The sequence below is a fragment of the Rhincodon typus genome, chromosome 15, assembly GCF_021869965.1.
Source record: "Rhincodon typus isolate 14 chromosome 15, sRhiTyp1.1, whole genome shotgun sequence".
NCBI lineage: Eukaryota > Metazoa > Chordata > Chondrichthyes > Orectolobiformes > Rhincodontidae > Rhincodon > Rhincodon typus.
In genome coordinates, this window is record NC_063346.1 from 60,361,351 (window position 1) to 60,378,533 (window position 17,183).

The 17,183-nt window shown below is 45.1% G+C and overlaps 1 protein-coding gene across 2 annotated transcripts in view; it reads left to right on the forward strand.

Annotated features, from left to right (window-relative positions):
* Nucleotides 1–17,183, forward strand: part of necab2 (N-terminal EF-hand calcium binding protein 2) — a 121,661-nt gene that overhangs the window by 59,722 nt on the left and 44,756 nt on the right. Inside the window, exons 6-7 of one of the 2 annotated variants that reach the window (XM_048605883.1) lie at nucleotides 11,278–11,414; nucleotides 16,487–16,623. In XM_048605883.1, coding sequence (XP_048461840.1) covers nucleotides 11,278–11,414; nucleotides 16,487–16,623 — 274 coding nt within the window. The remainder of the gene's footprint in view (nucleotides 1–11,277; nucleotides 11,415–16,486; nucleotides 16,624–17,183) is intronic. The other variant, XM_048605884.1, reaches the window with a different exon arrangement.

The window sequence follows — 17,183 nt, forward strand, 5'->3', positions numbered from 1 at the left end:
GTGTGCTTGTGTGTGTGTTTGTGTGTGTCTGTGTGCGCCCATGTGTATGTGCGTGTGTGTGTGAGTGTGTGTGTGTGTTTCTGTGCACGCGCGCGAGTGTGTATGTGTGTATGTGTGTGTGTGTGTGTGTGTGTGTTTGTGAGCTTGCAAACTAACTGGCAGGCAGAATCGCAACATTGTATACACATAACACATAGAGTCCTTAAAAGTCAACCCATCAAGACAAGGTATACATACAGCAGGAGAAGCAGAGTGCATTGAAAACATAACTGGATATCAGTAATATGTGCCCGAATTTTTTATTTCACTATACCCTGTCGGTAGAGCTAAGGATGTGAAGGGAACTGAATCTGATTTGAACAGTCCAATTTGAGCAGCATGTTTTCAGGAATTTTGCAGAATTTGGCACTTCAGTTCAGAGGAATTCATTGTTGTTTCCTAGAGCTGCAGCTTTTTTTGGATCATATCTCCCTTTTTTCCATTGCACGTGGTTATCCTTGAACACAGCATTCTAGAAATCTACAAAGGCAAATTGGAGCCTTCTGCTTTCAATTCTAACCAGGCAAAGAATCACTCGGAAGCTGTATGTACTTGAAAGTTTAGTGCTTGCTAGGTTGCACATCACCATCAACATGGCCAACAGTGTCGCCACCATTTCCATAGCTAACATCAACAACACCAACCACAGAGTTAATATCATCATAACTAACACCAGCAACATAGCTAACACCATCATTAAAGCTAACACAATCAACAAAGCTAGGGACAAGTTACTGCAGATGCTGGAATCTGTACTGAAAACAAAAAAATACTGGACATTGCAGAGGGTCAGGCAGCATCTGTGGAGAGGGAGCAAGCTAACGTTTTGAGTGTATATGACTGTTCATCAGAACAGACAAGCTATGATGTCAGCTCTGATGAAGAGTCATCTAAACTCGAAACGTTAGCTTGCTCCTTCTCCACAGATGCTGCCTGACCCGCTATGATTCCCAGTATTTTTTGTTTCCAGTTCGCCATCAACATCGCTTCCATCATTAACATAGCTAACATCATCAACGTGGCTCATGTCATTAATATAGCTAATATCATCAGTATAGCTAACACTATTAACATAACCAACACCATCATCGTAGCTAATACCCTCAATATAGCTAACACCTTCAATATAGCTAACACCATCAACATGGCTAACACTATTACCATAACGAACACCATCAACATAACAAATGCCATTAACAATTCTAACACCATTAATGTAGCTGATACCATCATCGTAGCTATTTATTCATTCTTCAGGTGTGGGTGCCAGGGGTGAGTCCAGCATTTTTGTCCATGACTCGTTGTCATGTGGAGGTCCTTCGTTTCTGGAATATATGGAGAATGTGCTTCCGCTTGGGTATGGATCTCCAAGGTTTGGATCTTGGGAATGATGAATTATTTTGGGACAGTGCAGGATTTGGAAGAGGACTTGGGAGATCTCTGTGATGTCACTGCTGTGCTCCTCCTTAGTGACAGAGGTCACAGTGGGACCCTATTTTGGTCACAAATCCCAGGTTCCAGCCTCGCCCCATCCTGAGTTGTGTTTACAGGGACCGGTATTTGTGGGGCCAGCCATGGTCTCAACATCCCTGAACTAGGAACTGAACTCGCTCCAGTTTGCTATCATGTGATATTGTACTGGTAAACCACACACAGGTAGGCTCTGAGGAGGGAGTGGGCTATTCCAGGATGCCCTCCCAGAGTTCAATAGCCTGCTCCCTTTTCAGTAAAGTGGAAGATTGGTGGTGGAGGATATCCAGTAGTCTTGGAGCCAAACCCCTGTTGCATTCTGGTGAAGTAAATCAGGGCAAAACTTATACAGTTAATGGTAGGATCCTGGGGAGTGTTGCCTTGCAGTGCAGGTTCATAGTTCCTTGAAGGTGGAGTCGCAGGTAGACAGGATAGTAAAGAAGATGTTTGGTATGCTTGCCTTTATTGATCAGTGCATTGAGTATCGGAGTTGGGTGGTCATGTTGCGGCTATACAGGCCACTGGTTAGGCCACTGCTGGAATGCTGTGTACAATTCTGGTCTGCCTACTAGAGGAAAGATGTTGTTAAACTTGAAAGGGTTCAGAAAATATTTACAAGGATGTTGCCGGGGTTGGAGGGTTTGAGCGATAGGGAGAGGCTGAATAGCTGGGGCTATTTTTCCTGGAGCGTTGGATGCTGAGGGGGAGACCTTACGGAGGTTTACAAACCATGAGGGGCATGAATAGGGTGAGTAGCCAAGGTCTTTTTTCCAGGGTAGGGGAGTCCAAAACTAGAGGGCATAGGCTTAAGCTGAGAGCTGAAAGATATAAAAGGGACCTACGGGGCAACATTTTCATACAGAGGGTGGTGTGTGTAGGAATGAGCTGCCAGAGGAGGTAGTGGAAGCTGGTACAATTATAACATTTAAAGGCATCTGGATGGGTACATGAATAGGAAGGGTTTAGAGGGATATAGGCCAAATGCTGGCAAATGGGACTAGATTAATTTAGGATATCTGGTCAGCATGGACGGGTTGGACAGAAGGGTCTGCTTCCGTGCTGTACAACTCCATGACTTGGATAAATTCAGTGCCTTCAGGAAAAGTTTGGAGTCAAATTGAAACCAAAAAGGGAAGCGTTTACTTTTCTGTGTGACTGAGAGATTAATGAGGCAGACTGTCAGGTTCCATGAACCATAGCTGGCTCGTGGTGTTGGACACTCACATTAAATATTCTTTCTCTTTCCAGTGTAATTTGCTCCCTTCACTTAGTACTGTCAGAGTTTATTAGCTGGGCTGGGGAACTGTCACAATTAACTGGCACCATCGGCTCAGCTTACAGTCATTTATTTCTGGTTGGCATCTTTGTGTAGGCAAGCAGACACAGTCCATCCATCACCGACAGATGTTGTGTGTGAAAAGAAATAGATGCCAAGTAATCACTGAGCCCTTTCAGAGCTCACGGAATTTTGCAGGAACAACTGGGATTTACTCAGAGGTGAGGGAGCGAAGCAGACACAGGGAATGAATGGGAAGATCCCATGATACGCAGGAAAGCACCACGATCACTGATCGTGGGCCCCACTTAATCGAACCTTAGCTATTCACGTTAGACTGTCAGTAACTTGCTGAATGTTACCTTTACAAGATTAATGTGGACCAGGAACAGATGAGAAATTATTTTAAAATGGTTGAGTGATATTTTTTATGTTTCAAACATAAATTTCCTTGCCAGAATCAACAGAAATAGCCAGGAAGGATGATATATGTGCATCATGACGGTGAGGAGAAGAACCTATCTCTGTTGTGGCACACCTTCGTCATCCTGTGCCTCCACCACTGATACTCAGTAGCAGCAGTGAGTAACATCCACAAGATGCACTGCAGAAATTCACCGAAGCTTCTCTGCCGACACGTTCCAAACCCAGGACCCTGAACCCAGCCAGAGCGAGGCAATGGCCTAGTTGCATTATCGCTAGACTATTGATTCAGAAACCCACATAATGTTCTGGGGACACAGGTTGAAATCCTGGCACGGTAGATGGCGAAATTTGAATTCAGTCAAAAATCTGGAATTAAGAGTTTAATGATGATCATGACACCATTGTCAATTGTCGGGAAAAACCCACTTGATTCACTAGTGTCCTTTAGGGAAGGAAATCTGCCATTCTTATCTCATCTGGCCTGCATGTGACTCCAGACCCACAGCAATTGCCTTCTGGGCATTAAATGCTGGCCCAGCTAGTGATGCCCACATCCTGTGAATGAATAAAAAAGAAATTTCGAAGGACAAGGGAATGCCACCACCTGCAAGTTCCCCTCCAAGCCACTCACCGTCCTGACTGTGAATGACAATGCTGTTCCTTCACAATGGCTGGGTGCAAATCCTGGAATTCCCTCCTTAATAGCTTACACCACAGTGGCTGCAGTGATTCAAGAAGGTGGTCCATTAGTATCTTCTCAAGGACAGTTAGCGATGGATAATTAATGCTGGCTGATCTAGCAATACTGTATCCCTTGAATGAATGAATACAATACATCCTCTAAGTGGGAATGGTGAAGGTTCTGTATGCATCATGTTTACCACCAATTTTTATAAAAGAAGATTAAAATAGTCCACATTTATTGTGGTACTTCTTTTTACAGGCCCCATATCTCTTGACCTGTATTCTATCCTACAGTCCAGCTACTACTGGGTCATATAAACCGCTCCCTCCTGTGACTTTCCTTTGTCATTTCTTTGACTGAGGGGTGACCTTATAGAGGTTTGTAAAATCATGATTGGGGTGAATAGTCAAGGTCTTTTTCCCCAGGGTAGGGGAGTCCAAAACTGGAGAGCATAGATTTATGGTGAGAGGGGAAAGATTTAAAAAGAGACCTGAGGGGTAACATTTTCACACAGAGGGTGGTGCGTGCATGAAATGAGCTGCCAGAGGAAGTGATGGAGTCTGGTACAATTACACCATTTAAAAGGCATCTGGATGGGTACATGAATAGGAAGGGTTTAGAGGGATATGGGCCAAATGCTGGCAAATGGGACTAAATAGATTGGGACGTTTGGTCAGCATGGATGAGTTGGATTGAAGGATCTGTTTCCATGCTGTATGACTATCAAAGGGGAAAAGACACATTATATCATCTAATTCACACACTTCACCTGCTGTGAGAATGCTGTCATCTCAAAATTATTTTTTAGATTTGTTGTGCAAGTCACCCAACGCGACACTGTCTCAAATCCTCGGTTAATGAACTTCTGTATTCCTGGGGACACCGGTGCCTTGCTATTTATAATAAGCAGAAGGAGAAGGAGGGCACAACGTGACTGAGGTGGACGGAGTGTTTTTCATTTTGAAACACTTCATACAGAGCCTGATGCCAGTGCTGATATTGAGGAGTGGGCAAGGGGAATAGTTTGATGTAGGCAACCACTCAGCCCATAAACAATGAACTTGTCCAAGGTTTCAGTACAATGCATTGTTGGAATAGGCTGGATCATGGTGACAATCAATTACGGGCAAGGGACACCCAGCAAATAACGTGGAAATCAGGCATGATTCGATTTGAAGAGAGCTTTTGGCACCATTACTCACTTTGGGAGTGTCATGATGCATTCCAGCTATGCGTGGCCGCACGGCAAGGTGATTGGAATGCCAAAGCGACAACTGGTGAGGAGACTCTAGGTTCGACACTCTGATCGCCATCTGCTTCACATCTTTGGAGATGGCATGAGGGAGAGCAGGGGTCTCCTTCCTGACCGGGTGGGAGGGTGAGGAGGTGGGGTCAGGCAGAGGTGTGGCTGGTCGTTCTAGGGGTGAATGCAGGAAGGAGCTCAGCTGCCAGCCTCCCAGGGTTGACAGGATGTGCTGAAATGCAGCGATGGAGCTCCTCTGCCAGAATTAGCGAATCAGTAAAAGTCAAAACATAGAAAATAAGAGCAGGAGGAGGCCTTGCAGCCCTTCCAGTCTGCTCTGCCATTCATTCTGATCATGGCTGATCATCCAACTCAGTTGCCTCTTCCTGCTTTCTCCCCCATATCCTTTGATCCCTTTAGCGTCGAGCGCTGTATCCAACTCCTTGAATTCGTGCAATGTTTTGGCCCGCTTTCTGTGGCAGAGAATTCCAGCACTCTCCACTTGAAGATGTTTCTTTCCATCTCAGTCCCCAAATGGTTTACCCCATTATCCTTTGAGTCTGAGCCCTGGTCCTCAACTCCCTGGTCATCAGGAACATCCTTCCTGTGTTTACCCTGTCAAGTCCTCTTAGTTTTTTACAGGTTTCTATGAGATCACCCCTCATTCTTCTCAAGTCCAACAAAAATAATCTTAACTGATTCAACCTCTTCCCATATGTCAGACCTGCCGTCCCAGGACTGAGTGGTTGTAAATTTAGAACATCCTCCTTGCCTACTTCTCACATCAGAAGGCCCTTGTTCTGTGCTGTTTATCTCTCTGACACTATTGTCCATTCAAGACGTATATGTACATGTAGTCCAGGCTGACCCTCCAAAGAAATATCGAGGGAGGACTGCACTGCTAGACGGCTTGTCTTCCAGGTGAGACGCCAAGGTCTTGTCTGCTTTCTGAGGTGGGCGTGAAACATTGCGTGGCTCATTTCAAAGTAGGCGGAGAAATCTTCCCCAGTGCAGCCGCTCTCTGTGAAAACCTGACAATAATGTCGTTCACTGTGTTTGTTAATTGGAGATAGTTGTGTGGAAATTGGCTGCTATGTTTCCTGCACTTACACAGTGGCTGCATTTTGTGAATAGCGGGGGGATGTGCTGATATTGCAGAAGATATGTCACAATTACAATCCTTCATCCCTCCCTTTCCTCACTTTCCATGTTGTTTTCGCGTCACGTCTCTCAATGGTGGTCTCGTGACAATGTCTCCAACAGTCCAGAGGCCCAGGCTAATGCTCTCAGGACTGCACACTGCATTGAATTTCAGCGAATCTGGAATTGAAAGCTAATCCTCTGTAACAGTGACTGTGAAATTATCTTCGTTCGACGCAAGAACTTATTTGGTTCATTCATTATCCTTTATGGAAGGAAATGTACCATCCTTCCCCAATCTGGGCCTATATATGCCTCTGGATCCACAGCAATATGGTTGATTCTTAATTGTACTCTTCATTTAGTTCAAGGCTAATGAGGAACGGGCAATAAATGCTGGCATTTTTCCCTCACTCCCTCACATTCGTATCCAGATGATTTTCCATGATGATGTCCCAGACCCCCCTGTGTTTTTCCATCCTGCTGGAAGTAGTAAGTAAAGGAAATCTCCTGCTGTGCCAATTTCTGATGTGTTAATTAGCCATGTAATAATTAGCGATGAAGCTATCAAACTGAGTTTTGTTTACTGAACCATCTAGGTAATGATTTTGCATGAATTTGAAACATTAGATATCACTGAGCTCAGCGGATTCGGAATTCTGCTGAGAACCCTGAACAAATTCTGGCAGGATCAGAAATGATCATCCTTGTTAGCTTGCCCGACACAAAGATCAGCATAACCATGTCTACTGGTGTAAATATAAATGAACGCAGACTTTATCTCAATGGCACAACCAAATCCCAAAGGATTAAATCTTTCTTTATTCATTCACGGGATGAGGGCATCGCTGGCTAGGCAGCATTTATTGCCCATCCCTAATTGCCCAGAGGGCAGTTAAGAGTCAACCATGTTGCTGTGCGTCTGGAGTCACATGTAGGCCAGACCTGGTAAGGATGGCAGTTTCCTTCCCTAAAGGACATTAGTGAACCAGATGGGTTTTTCCTGACAATCGACAATGGAATTCATGGTCTCCCCCCATTATAATTAACCCACTTATATTTTTTGAGACACCAATATTATGGCATGTTGTACTTTATTCACTGCCATTTTATACAATTTCAATGGAAAGTTAACTCCCCGTTCAATCCTGTAGTACAGGTAATGTGACTGTAATGGTAATACCAAATCTTAGAATCCCTACAGTGGAGAAGCAGGCCATTTGCCCCATTGAGTCGACACCTCCCCCCCTCCAAAGAGTATCCCACCTAGATCCACCCCACTACTTTGTCCCTGCATTTTCCCTAATCCACCTAACCTATACATGCCTAGACAATGTAGCATGACCAATCCACCTAGCCTGCATATCTTTGGACTGTGGAAGGAAACTGGAGCACTGGGAGGAAACCTGCACAGACACAGGGAGAATGTGCAAACTCCACACAGACAGTCACCTGAGGGTGGAATCGAACCTGGGTCCCTGGTGCTGTGAAGCAGCAGTGCTAATCTTTGAATCACCATGCCGGCTAAATGTCCTGGGGACTTGGGTTCAGCTCTCATCATACTAGATAGTGAAACTTGAGTCCAATAAAAAAAAAAAATTCTGTAGTTTAAAGAAAACTGCTAATCTAATGGCAACCACCAAACCTTTATTGATTGCGATAAAAACCCATCTGGCTCACTAATCTTCTCTAGGGAAGGAAATTTGATGACCACACTTGTGTGACTCCAGACCTACAGGAATGTGGTTGGCTGTTAACTACCATCTGAAATTGCCTAGAAAACCACTCTGATCAAGGGCAATTAGGGATGGGCAACGACACTCGCATCACCCATAAGAATAAAATAGTCTTTGTTACTATTCAATTGTAACAGTTTTGCATCCCATAGCACCATCTCTGTTTAAAAATAACTCCAGATGGTTAACCAACAGGAGTTGAAACTGGGCTTGGTGACCAATGGCAGAGTAATGAATATCAGAGTTAGATAGAAGCCCAGAATTGAAGGAGTTCAGAGGTCTCAGAGGGCTGCAGGGTGGAGCTGGTTACAGAGGTCGGGAGGAATGAGTCTGTGGAAAGATTTCAAAACAAGAATGGGAGTTGTTAACATGAACCTGGAGCACAAGGTAGGTATGGACACTGACATGTGGCACAACTTAGGCATTAAAGTTTTAGACCAATTCAAGTTTGTGGACGGTGTCCTGGAATAGTTCACTTTAATGGTAACAAAAGCAGTAGATCAGGGCTTCAGCAGTTAATCAATGCTGGACAAAGACTCTTGACAAAGTGGGCTTGAAGTAGATATTCCTGTTGAATATGTAGACACTTCCTGAACTCAGAGGCAAACAGTATAATGAAGCTGCTCATATTAATGAAGGATCATCAGATTGTGAAGTTCATTAAGATCTTTATTTAAGACTAAGAGAAAAACGAATGGTGACTATTAATTGTCTGAGTACAGTGGAGCACCTGCAATGTTTGAAATGAGAGGCGTACGACTGAGAAAGTTGATAAACTCTCTCCACAAAATAAAGCATGTGTATGTCTGGATTTCAATCTCTTAGAATCTATTGCTGGCAAACAGTCTGGTAGACAGCTTCAGATTCACGCCAAGGAGATAAATGTCATAGTTGGCTACAGAAAGCAATTGGTGGCAAAAACTGAAGACAATGGCTTTGGTTTTTCTCATTTTTAATTGGAGGAGACTTCTGTTTGGATAAGCAGTGCAGCAAATCTGAGTCAGTGGAAGCGTGGAGAGAGGTGGTATGAAATTAGAGCTGTTATCACTCAATTCCATTTTTACCCAGCTCATCAAAGCTAGAGTAACACTTGCAAAGGCTTCTCTTCCTGCTTTTGCACCATTACCTCTGGCATGCCCCAAAAGTCCATCTTAGTGGAAGTCCACCTCAATGTGGAAAATTATACTTCATTATCTAATTGTGCAATTAAGCAGCAACATGTAACTGAGAAATCAGGGAACCTAAGGTGGACTTTTGGGGCATGCCAGAGGTAATGGTGCAAAAGCAAGAGGAGAAGCCTTTGCAAGTGATACTCTGGCTTTGATGAGCTGGGTAAAAATGGAATTGAGTGATAACAGTCCCACTCAGATGGACAACAGTTGACAGTCTTTGGAGGAGGATCGTATGATCCTCTGTTTCAAAGGTGACAGTTGGAATACTCTGAACAGTTGTGGCCCCCTTGTCTAAGGAAGGTATACTGCCATTGGAGGCAGTCCAAAAAATGTTCACTCGGTTGATACCAGATGTGGAGGGACAGTCTTATGAGGAGAGGCTGATTAGATTGGGACTATACTCATTGGACTATAGAATGAGAGGCAGCCTTATTGAAATATGAGATGCTTACCAGACTTGACAGGCTAGAAGCAGAAAAATTATTTACCCTTGTGTGAGAGTCCAGCATTTGAAGGCACAATCTCAGAAAGACAGCTCGCACATTGAGGACAAATCGAGGAGTTTCTTCTCTCAGAAGGGGGTGAATCTGTGGAATTCTTCACTGCAGAGGACTGTCGAGCCAGGGTCATTAATTATATTCGAGGTTGAGATAGATTTTTAATCAGTAGAGGATTAAAGGGTTATGGGGAAAAGATAGGAGCGTGGAGCTGAGGAGTATCAGATCAGCCACTAAATGGAGGAGCAAGCTCAATGGGCTGAATGGCCTCACTCTGCTCAGATATCTTACTGTCATGAACTCGGCAAGAAGGACAAAGTGAGATGGGTTAAGCTACAATCTTACAGGATGTAATTTGAGACTTTAACAAGGGTGTTTTGGTGTTGTGATAGGGATAAATCCTAATTGAAAGTATTCAAAGCTTTGGTTCCAGTATTGGAGAGCACAGGTCCAGGAGCACATCCAAATATTTAGGAGTCGCCAGGTACCTCAGAGGTGGGGGGATAATTTATACAAACAGAGTCATAGAACCCCTACAGTGTGGAAGCAGGCCATTCAGCCCATTGGGTCCACACTAACTCTCTGAAGACCATCCCAGCTGAACCCACCCCCAACCCTAACTCTGCATTTCCCATGGCTAACCCACCTAGCCAACACATCCCTAGACACTACGGGCAATTTAGCATGGCCAACCCACCTAATCTGCACGTCTTTGGACTGTGGGAGTAAACCGGAGCACCTGGAAGAAACCCACACAGACACGGGGAAAATATGCAAACTCCACACAGACAGTCGCCCATGGGTGGAATTGAGCCCGGGTCATTGGTGCTGTGAGGCAGCAGTGCTAACCACTGAGCCACCCCAGAAGGGTCAAGGAGAGGTGTTGATGAGTAGGTGATGATAGCAACTTTGAGTAGATGGGACACGATACCTGATGAAAGAGAACTGTTTACATTATTAGTTATCTTGGACTGCTGGAAGGGTGTTCACATGGTTATAGAACTGAGGGACCATGGGGTGGGTCTAATGGGCAATGTGCACTCAGAGTGTTGGTGAGGAGAGAAAGCAGAGAAAGATCCACAGAGTTGGGATGTTCAGTACCAGCTTTAGCTGCGTTACCCGTTTCAGAAGCAGTGTGAATGAATGCTGGAGGAAAAGATATTCAGAAACAAGAAAGATATACATTCTGTAATTACTGACCTTTCCAGCCAAACTCCCAGCATGGAAACTAATCAATAACTTGATTAGTATTTGGACAGTCTTGAAAGCATGAATATCTTAATCAGCAGCAAGTGTATACTTCAAGAGCCATTTCAGGGTCCCATCTCACTAATTCCACTGGAGCTCTTTAACGGAGGTTTAATAAATTAGTGCAAACAGGCTGACCAATAGAATTTTGGAATTTTTAGAAGACATTCGATAAAGTTCTACCCATGTCACAAGTAAAGAAATTTGAGAATTACCTAATAGACAATGAATGAACAAATATTACAAACAAATACGAAAGCAGTCCTGATTTTCATAGCTGTTCTTTTTTTCTCTTTCAGTCTGTTTTTAAAGAGTCTTGATTGATCTTAACCTTTTGCTCCCCAGATATATGAAAGTGGGACAAAGCTGGACCAGTTTGTGACCAGATTCCTGTTGAAGGAGACAGCCAGCCAGATCCAATCCCTGCTAACCTCTGTGGAAAGTGCAGTTGATGCGATAGATGATCAGACCACTCAGACAGGGTATGTGGATCTCTGATCGATTATAAATCTGCTTGTCTGAGCAGAGTTTGTCGTCAATTAGTCTCAATGCACCCAAGGGAAGACGCGGGTCCTCTGGCTTTAGGTAGTTGTCCTTGCTGCCTGATCAGAATTACAGGACAAAATGATGGCCGATTGGATTGGTGGCGCCAGGTGCTGTAAATAATGCAGGACGTTTTAAATTATCTTGTATCAACCTTCTCTGTAAGAATGAATTCCTGTAATCATTCCCACAGTATTTTCCCTGTGAATTTGATGGTTGAGATGAACATTTAGCCATGAAATTTCCAAGGCTTCATTCCCCAAAGACAGCTAATCACAGTGCTTTTATCTCAATGGCTGTCCCATTCCATTTTGGCCGGAGGATTTGAAGGTTAACTTATTATCTAAATAGAGAGAAACTTGTGGAAACTTTGGGAGGCAATGGCCTAGTGGTATTATCTTGGACTGTCAATCTGGAGACTCAGACTCGGGAACTGGGTTTGAATCCCGCCACAGCAGTTGGTGGAAGTTGAATTCAATAAATATCTGGAATTCTGAGTCTAATGTTAACCATGAATCCATTGCCAATCATTGGTTCACTAATGTCCTTTAGGGAAGGAAACTGCCATCATTACCTGGTCTGGCCTACATGTGACTCCAGACCCACAGCAATGTGGCTGACTCTTAACTACCCTCTGGGCAATTCAGGATGGGCAATGAATGGCTGCCTAGCCAGTGATCCCCTCATCCTGTGAATGAATTAATAAAGAAGCCCAGAGGGATTTGTGTGTGAATTGTAGAAAAACAGTGTATTCGGGAATTGGGAAGGCAAATGGTATTTAGTTCTAAAGGGATAGAATATAACCATAGGGAAGTGTAGCTGCAAGTTGTGCAAGGCATTACTGAGACCTGAAGTACTGGATACAATCTTGTTCCCCTTCCTTGAGAAGGTATGTTGTTGCATTAGAGGCAGTTCAGAGGAAGTTCAGTAGATTGATTCCAGAGTTGAGCAGTGTTTTATGATGAGAGATTGAGCAGTTTGGGCCTGTACGCTCTGTAATTTAAAAGAATGAGAGGCAATCTAATTGAGGTAAATAAGATGCTAAAGGGGATTGACAAAGTCAACACAGAGAGGATGTTTACTTGTGTGGGACAATCTAAAGTTTGTTTCGGGTCCAGTGACCCTTCCTCAGAACTCAGAGTTCCTCAGAGTTCTGAGGAAGGGTCACCGGACCCGAAATGTTAACTGTGTTTTCTCCTTCACAGATGCTGCCAGACCTGCAACTTTGTTTTTGTTCCTGATTGCCTAATTGCCCTCGTAATGAGTGACTTGCTCGGCCATTTCGGAGGGCAGTTAAGAGTCAGCCATGTTGCTGTGGCTCTGGCGATGGCCTAGTGGCATTGTTGCTGGACTATTAACCCAGCAACCCAGGTAATGACCAGGGGAGACCTGGGTTCAAATCCTGCTGTGACAGATGGTGGAATTTGAATTCAATAAAAATCTGGAAATAAGAGTCTTGTGATGACCATGAAGCCATCGTCAATTGTATTGGGAGGTGGGGAGGGGAGGAAACATCTGGTTCAGTAATGGGAGGGAAGCTTCCATCCTTACCTGGTCTGGACTACATGTGACTCCAGACCCACACCAATGTAGTTGACTCGCAACTGCCTTCTGGGCAATTAGGGAAGGGCAATAAATGCTGGCCCGGCCAGCGATGCCCTCATCCTGTGAATGAGTTTTTGAAAGAAAAAGGGACTCGCATGTGGGCCAGACCAGGTAAGGATGGCAGATTTCCTTCTGTAAAAGGGCATCAGTGACTCTTCTGAGTTTTTACAACAATTGACAATTCCAGATTTATTTGCGATTGCATTTAGGCTCCACCATCTCCCAAGGTGGAATTCAAGCTCAGAACCCCAGAGGGTCTGGGTCACTGGATGACCAGACTGGCGATAACACCACAACACCATTGCCTCCCTGTTGTGAAGCACTCAACCACAATCGAGGGGCATAACACTCCTCGCCTACAAATACAAGGTCTCTTGGTCGAGACACTGGGGGGTTGCTGTCAAATGCAGCCATTATAAACTAGGCGAGAGATAGCAGGAAGGAGCCGTTAGAAAGGTATCAATCTATTTTGGGTGTTAGCAGTTGAAAAGGAGGTGTCAGATCCATATTCCGTCATCTCGATGTTTGCCCAAGCCTGCCTCAGTGAGGACGAAGATGGCTTTGTGTGTGTCACGCACTATTCATCCAGTAGGGCTGTAGGCTGTGTCATCGTTGAGTCATAGAGATGTACAGCACGGAAACAAACCCTTTGGTCTAACTCATCCATGCCGACCAGAGATCCTAAATTAATCTAGTCCCATTTGCCAGCATTTGGCCCATATCCCTCTAAATCCTTCCTATTCATGTACCCATCCAGATGCCTTTTAGATGTTGTAATTGTACCAGCCTCTACCGCTTCCTCTGGCAACTCGTTCCACACACGCACCATCTTCTGTGTGAAAAAATTACCCCTTGGTTCCCTTTTATATCGTTCCCCTCTCACTTTAAACCTAAGCCTTCTAGTTTTGAACTCCCCTATCCTGGGGAAAGGACCTTGACTTTTCATCCTATCCATGCCCCTCGTGATTTTATAAACCTCTACAAAGTCACCCCTCAGCCTCCGATGCTCCCTGTAGTTCAAACCCTCCAAACCTGGCAACATCTTTCTAAATCTTTTCTGTACCCTGTCAGTTTAACAACATCTTTCTTACAGCGGGGAGACCAGAATGGAACGCAGTATTCCAAAAGTGGCCTAAGCAATGTCCTGTACAGCCGTAACATGACATCTCAACTCCTATACTCAATGACTGACCAATAAAGACAAGCATAACAAACGCCTTCTTCTCTACCCTGTCTACCTACGACTCCACTTTCAAGGAATTATGAACCTGCACCCCAAGGCCTCTTTGTTCAGCAACACTCCCCAGGACCCTACCATTAAAGTGTATAAGTCCTGCCGTCATTTGCCCTACCAAAATCCTTCACTAGCTTGAGGTCTCTCTCCTCAGCAGTTTTACTAACTCCACTCCTGCCTTGGGAGTACTCCACACCAGCTGGCTTCTCGCATTGAGGGAACTCGGTAATGTTTTAATATTCCGAAATGTCAAACCGATATTTAACAAAAGGAAGACAAATTTGCTCACCTCTGTTGACCAGCCACAGTGACCTGCTGGGCTGGTTTTGAATGATTTGGGACGGTGCGACACTGAGCTAACTAAAATGGGAGGTTGCAGAAAAAGCTGTCTTTGTTACCTGTACTGGAGGTGAGAAGGTTCGGGAGCGTTTCCTGAATGGTCTGTTTGAACTTTGGGTTGAATGATGCTGATTCTGAGCTACATCTTCTCTCTGGTGAAGGGGAGCTATCAAGGCAGCAGTTCAGCTCCCTCTCCCGACAGCCATTCCTTCATTGTCCAGACTTATTGCACTTCCTGCTCAATGGTTGTAACTTCCCTCCACTTTGTGTTCCCATCCTTTGGAATGCCAATAGCCCCACTGCCTTTCTCCAGTGATCATATTCATGACTGAGTCCTGAGTATCTGACTTCTTCCTGCGTCCTCCTCCAACTTCATCCATCCAGTTTCCAGCTGAGCTGGGGAGACCCTCAATGGTCCAGTCATAGCCAGATATTCAACTACAGTGGGCTCACTTGTTGCCCCTACGCCATTACCTCTTTGCCTCCGAAATGACCTTTTTCCCAAAACGAGGATAACCCCTCCCCCTCCCCATTGTAGTTGACAGCTGCGCCCATCTCCTGCTCTGCTGCCTTCGCTCCTTCCCTGTCCCAAAACAATACTAGTGTTCCCACTGTCATTTTCCCAATGCACTGGTATCCCCATTCAAAGGCTCACTGTCCACCATTTCCGCCACCTCCACCAGGCCGCTACTACCAGACACATCTTCCCCTTCCCTCCACTGTCAGCATTCTGCAGGGACTGTTCACCTCCATGAAATTCCTCCCTCACTCCCAACACTTCCTCACTCCACTATGGCAGCTTCCCCTGCAACCGCAGAAAGTGTAATGCTTGCCCATTCACCTCCTCCCTCTTTGCTATCCAAGGCCGTAATCACACCTTCTGCGTGAAGCAGCATTTTACTTTTACCTATAGAGCCATAGAGCCACGCAGCACGGAAACAGACCCTTCAGCCCAACCAGTCCATGCCAATCATAATCCTAAACTAAACTAGACCCACCTGCCTGCTCCTGAACCATATCCTTCCAAACCTTTCCTATTCATGTACCTATCCAAATGTCTTTTAACCGTTGTAATTGTACCCACATCCATCACTTCCTCAGGAAGTTCATTCCACACGCAAGCCACAAAAGACCCTGACCTCCCAGTTCCTTGCCATTTCAATAAACTACCTTTCTCTCATGCTAACATCATTGTCCTGGGCTTGCTACAATATTCCAACGACCATAAGCTTGAGGAGCAATACTTCATATTCCATGTAAGCTCTTAAAAGCTTCTAAGTCTCCCTACTTAAGTCCAACTTCAGACTGTGATCTCTGTCCTCCCTGACCCTCCGTACCTCCCTGACCCTCCTTGACTGTGTCTTGTCTGTGTCTTGTTGGTCTTGCTGTCACCCTGTGGACGCATTGTGTCCCACTGACAGCTGACATTGACACCTATTTTACATCTGTATCACTCCTTTGTAACCATCAACACTCAATTTGTCTTTTGATCCAGGCACCCTCACCATCTGCTCCACTTGCTCCTCCTCCCCTCTGTCTGCACCATGAAAGAAATCACCATTTTCTAGCACTATACAGTTCTGGAGACAGGTCATCCTGGAATTGAAGTATTAACACTGGTTCTCTCTGCTGAACCTACTGAGTTTCTCTAGCACCAACTGGCTTTGTTTGGGCTCCCACTAGGATTGGTTGTGGATGCTTTCTGGACTTTGACGGATCATTTCTGGCGACTGAGAGATCAGCCGCTGCGAAAGGAGCAGGGAGAATCAGAGACCACACTGACTGTGGAACAGTTTCTGCGGAATGGAGTAACTCCCTCTTCCTTTGACGCAGGTTCTACGACAGTAAGAGCAGCCATGGAGGGGTGGAGAGCTGGTATAACCAGCAGGCCACGAGCAACTTCACCAACAGCAGAATGTCAGCGAGAGACAAAAAGATGAAAACTGATTTAGGTAAACGTGTCTCACCAGGTAAGGTGTGAGTCACAGTGATCCAGGCGAGTGTAAGTGAGCAGGATGATTGTATTCAAGTCACTTGTGAGATGTGGATGTCGCTGGCTGGGTCACCATTTATTGCCTGTCCCTAGTTGCCCTTGAGAAGGTGGTGATGGTGTGAGCCCCAGGGCGAATGTGAAGAATAGTAACTGGACTGAATGTGAATCTCAGAGCAAGTTTGAGTAATAGTGACTGGGCTCAGTGTGGGTCCCAAAGTAAGTGTGAGTAACAGTGACTGTGCTCAGTATGGGTCCCAGGGTAAGTGTGAGTAATCGTGTCTGTGCTCAGTGTGGGTCCCAGGGTAAGTGTGAGTAACAGTGACTGTGCTCAGTGTGGGTCCCAGGGTGACTTTGAGTAATAGTAATTGTGCTCACTGTGGGTCCCAGGGTAAGTGTGAGTAATAGTAACTGTGCTCACTGTGGGTCCCAGGGCAGGTGTGAGTAATAGTGACCGTGCTCAGTGTGGTCTCAGGGTAAGTGTGAGTAATAATGACTGTGCTCAGTGTGGGTCCCAGGGTAAGTGTGAGTAATAGTGAC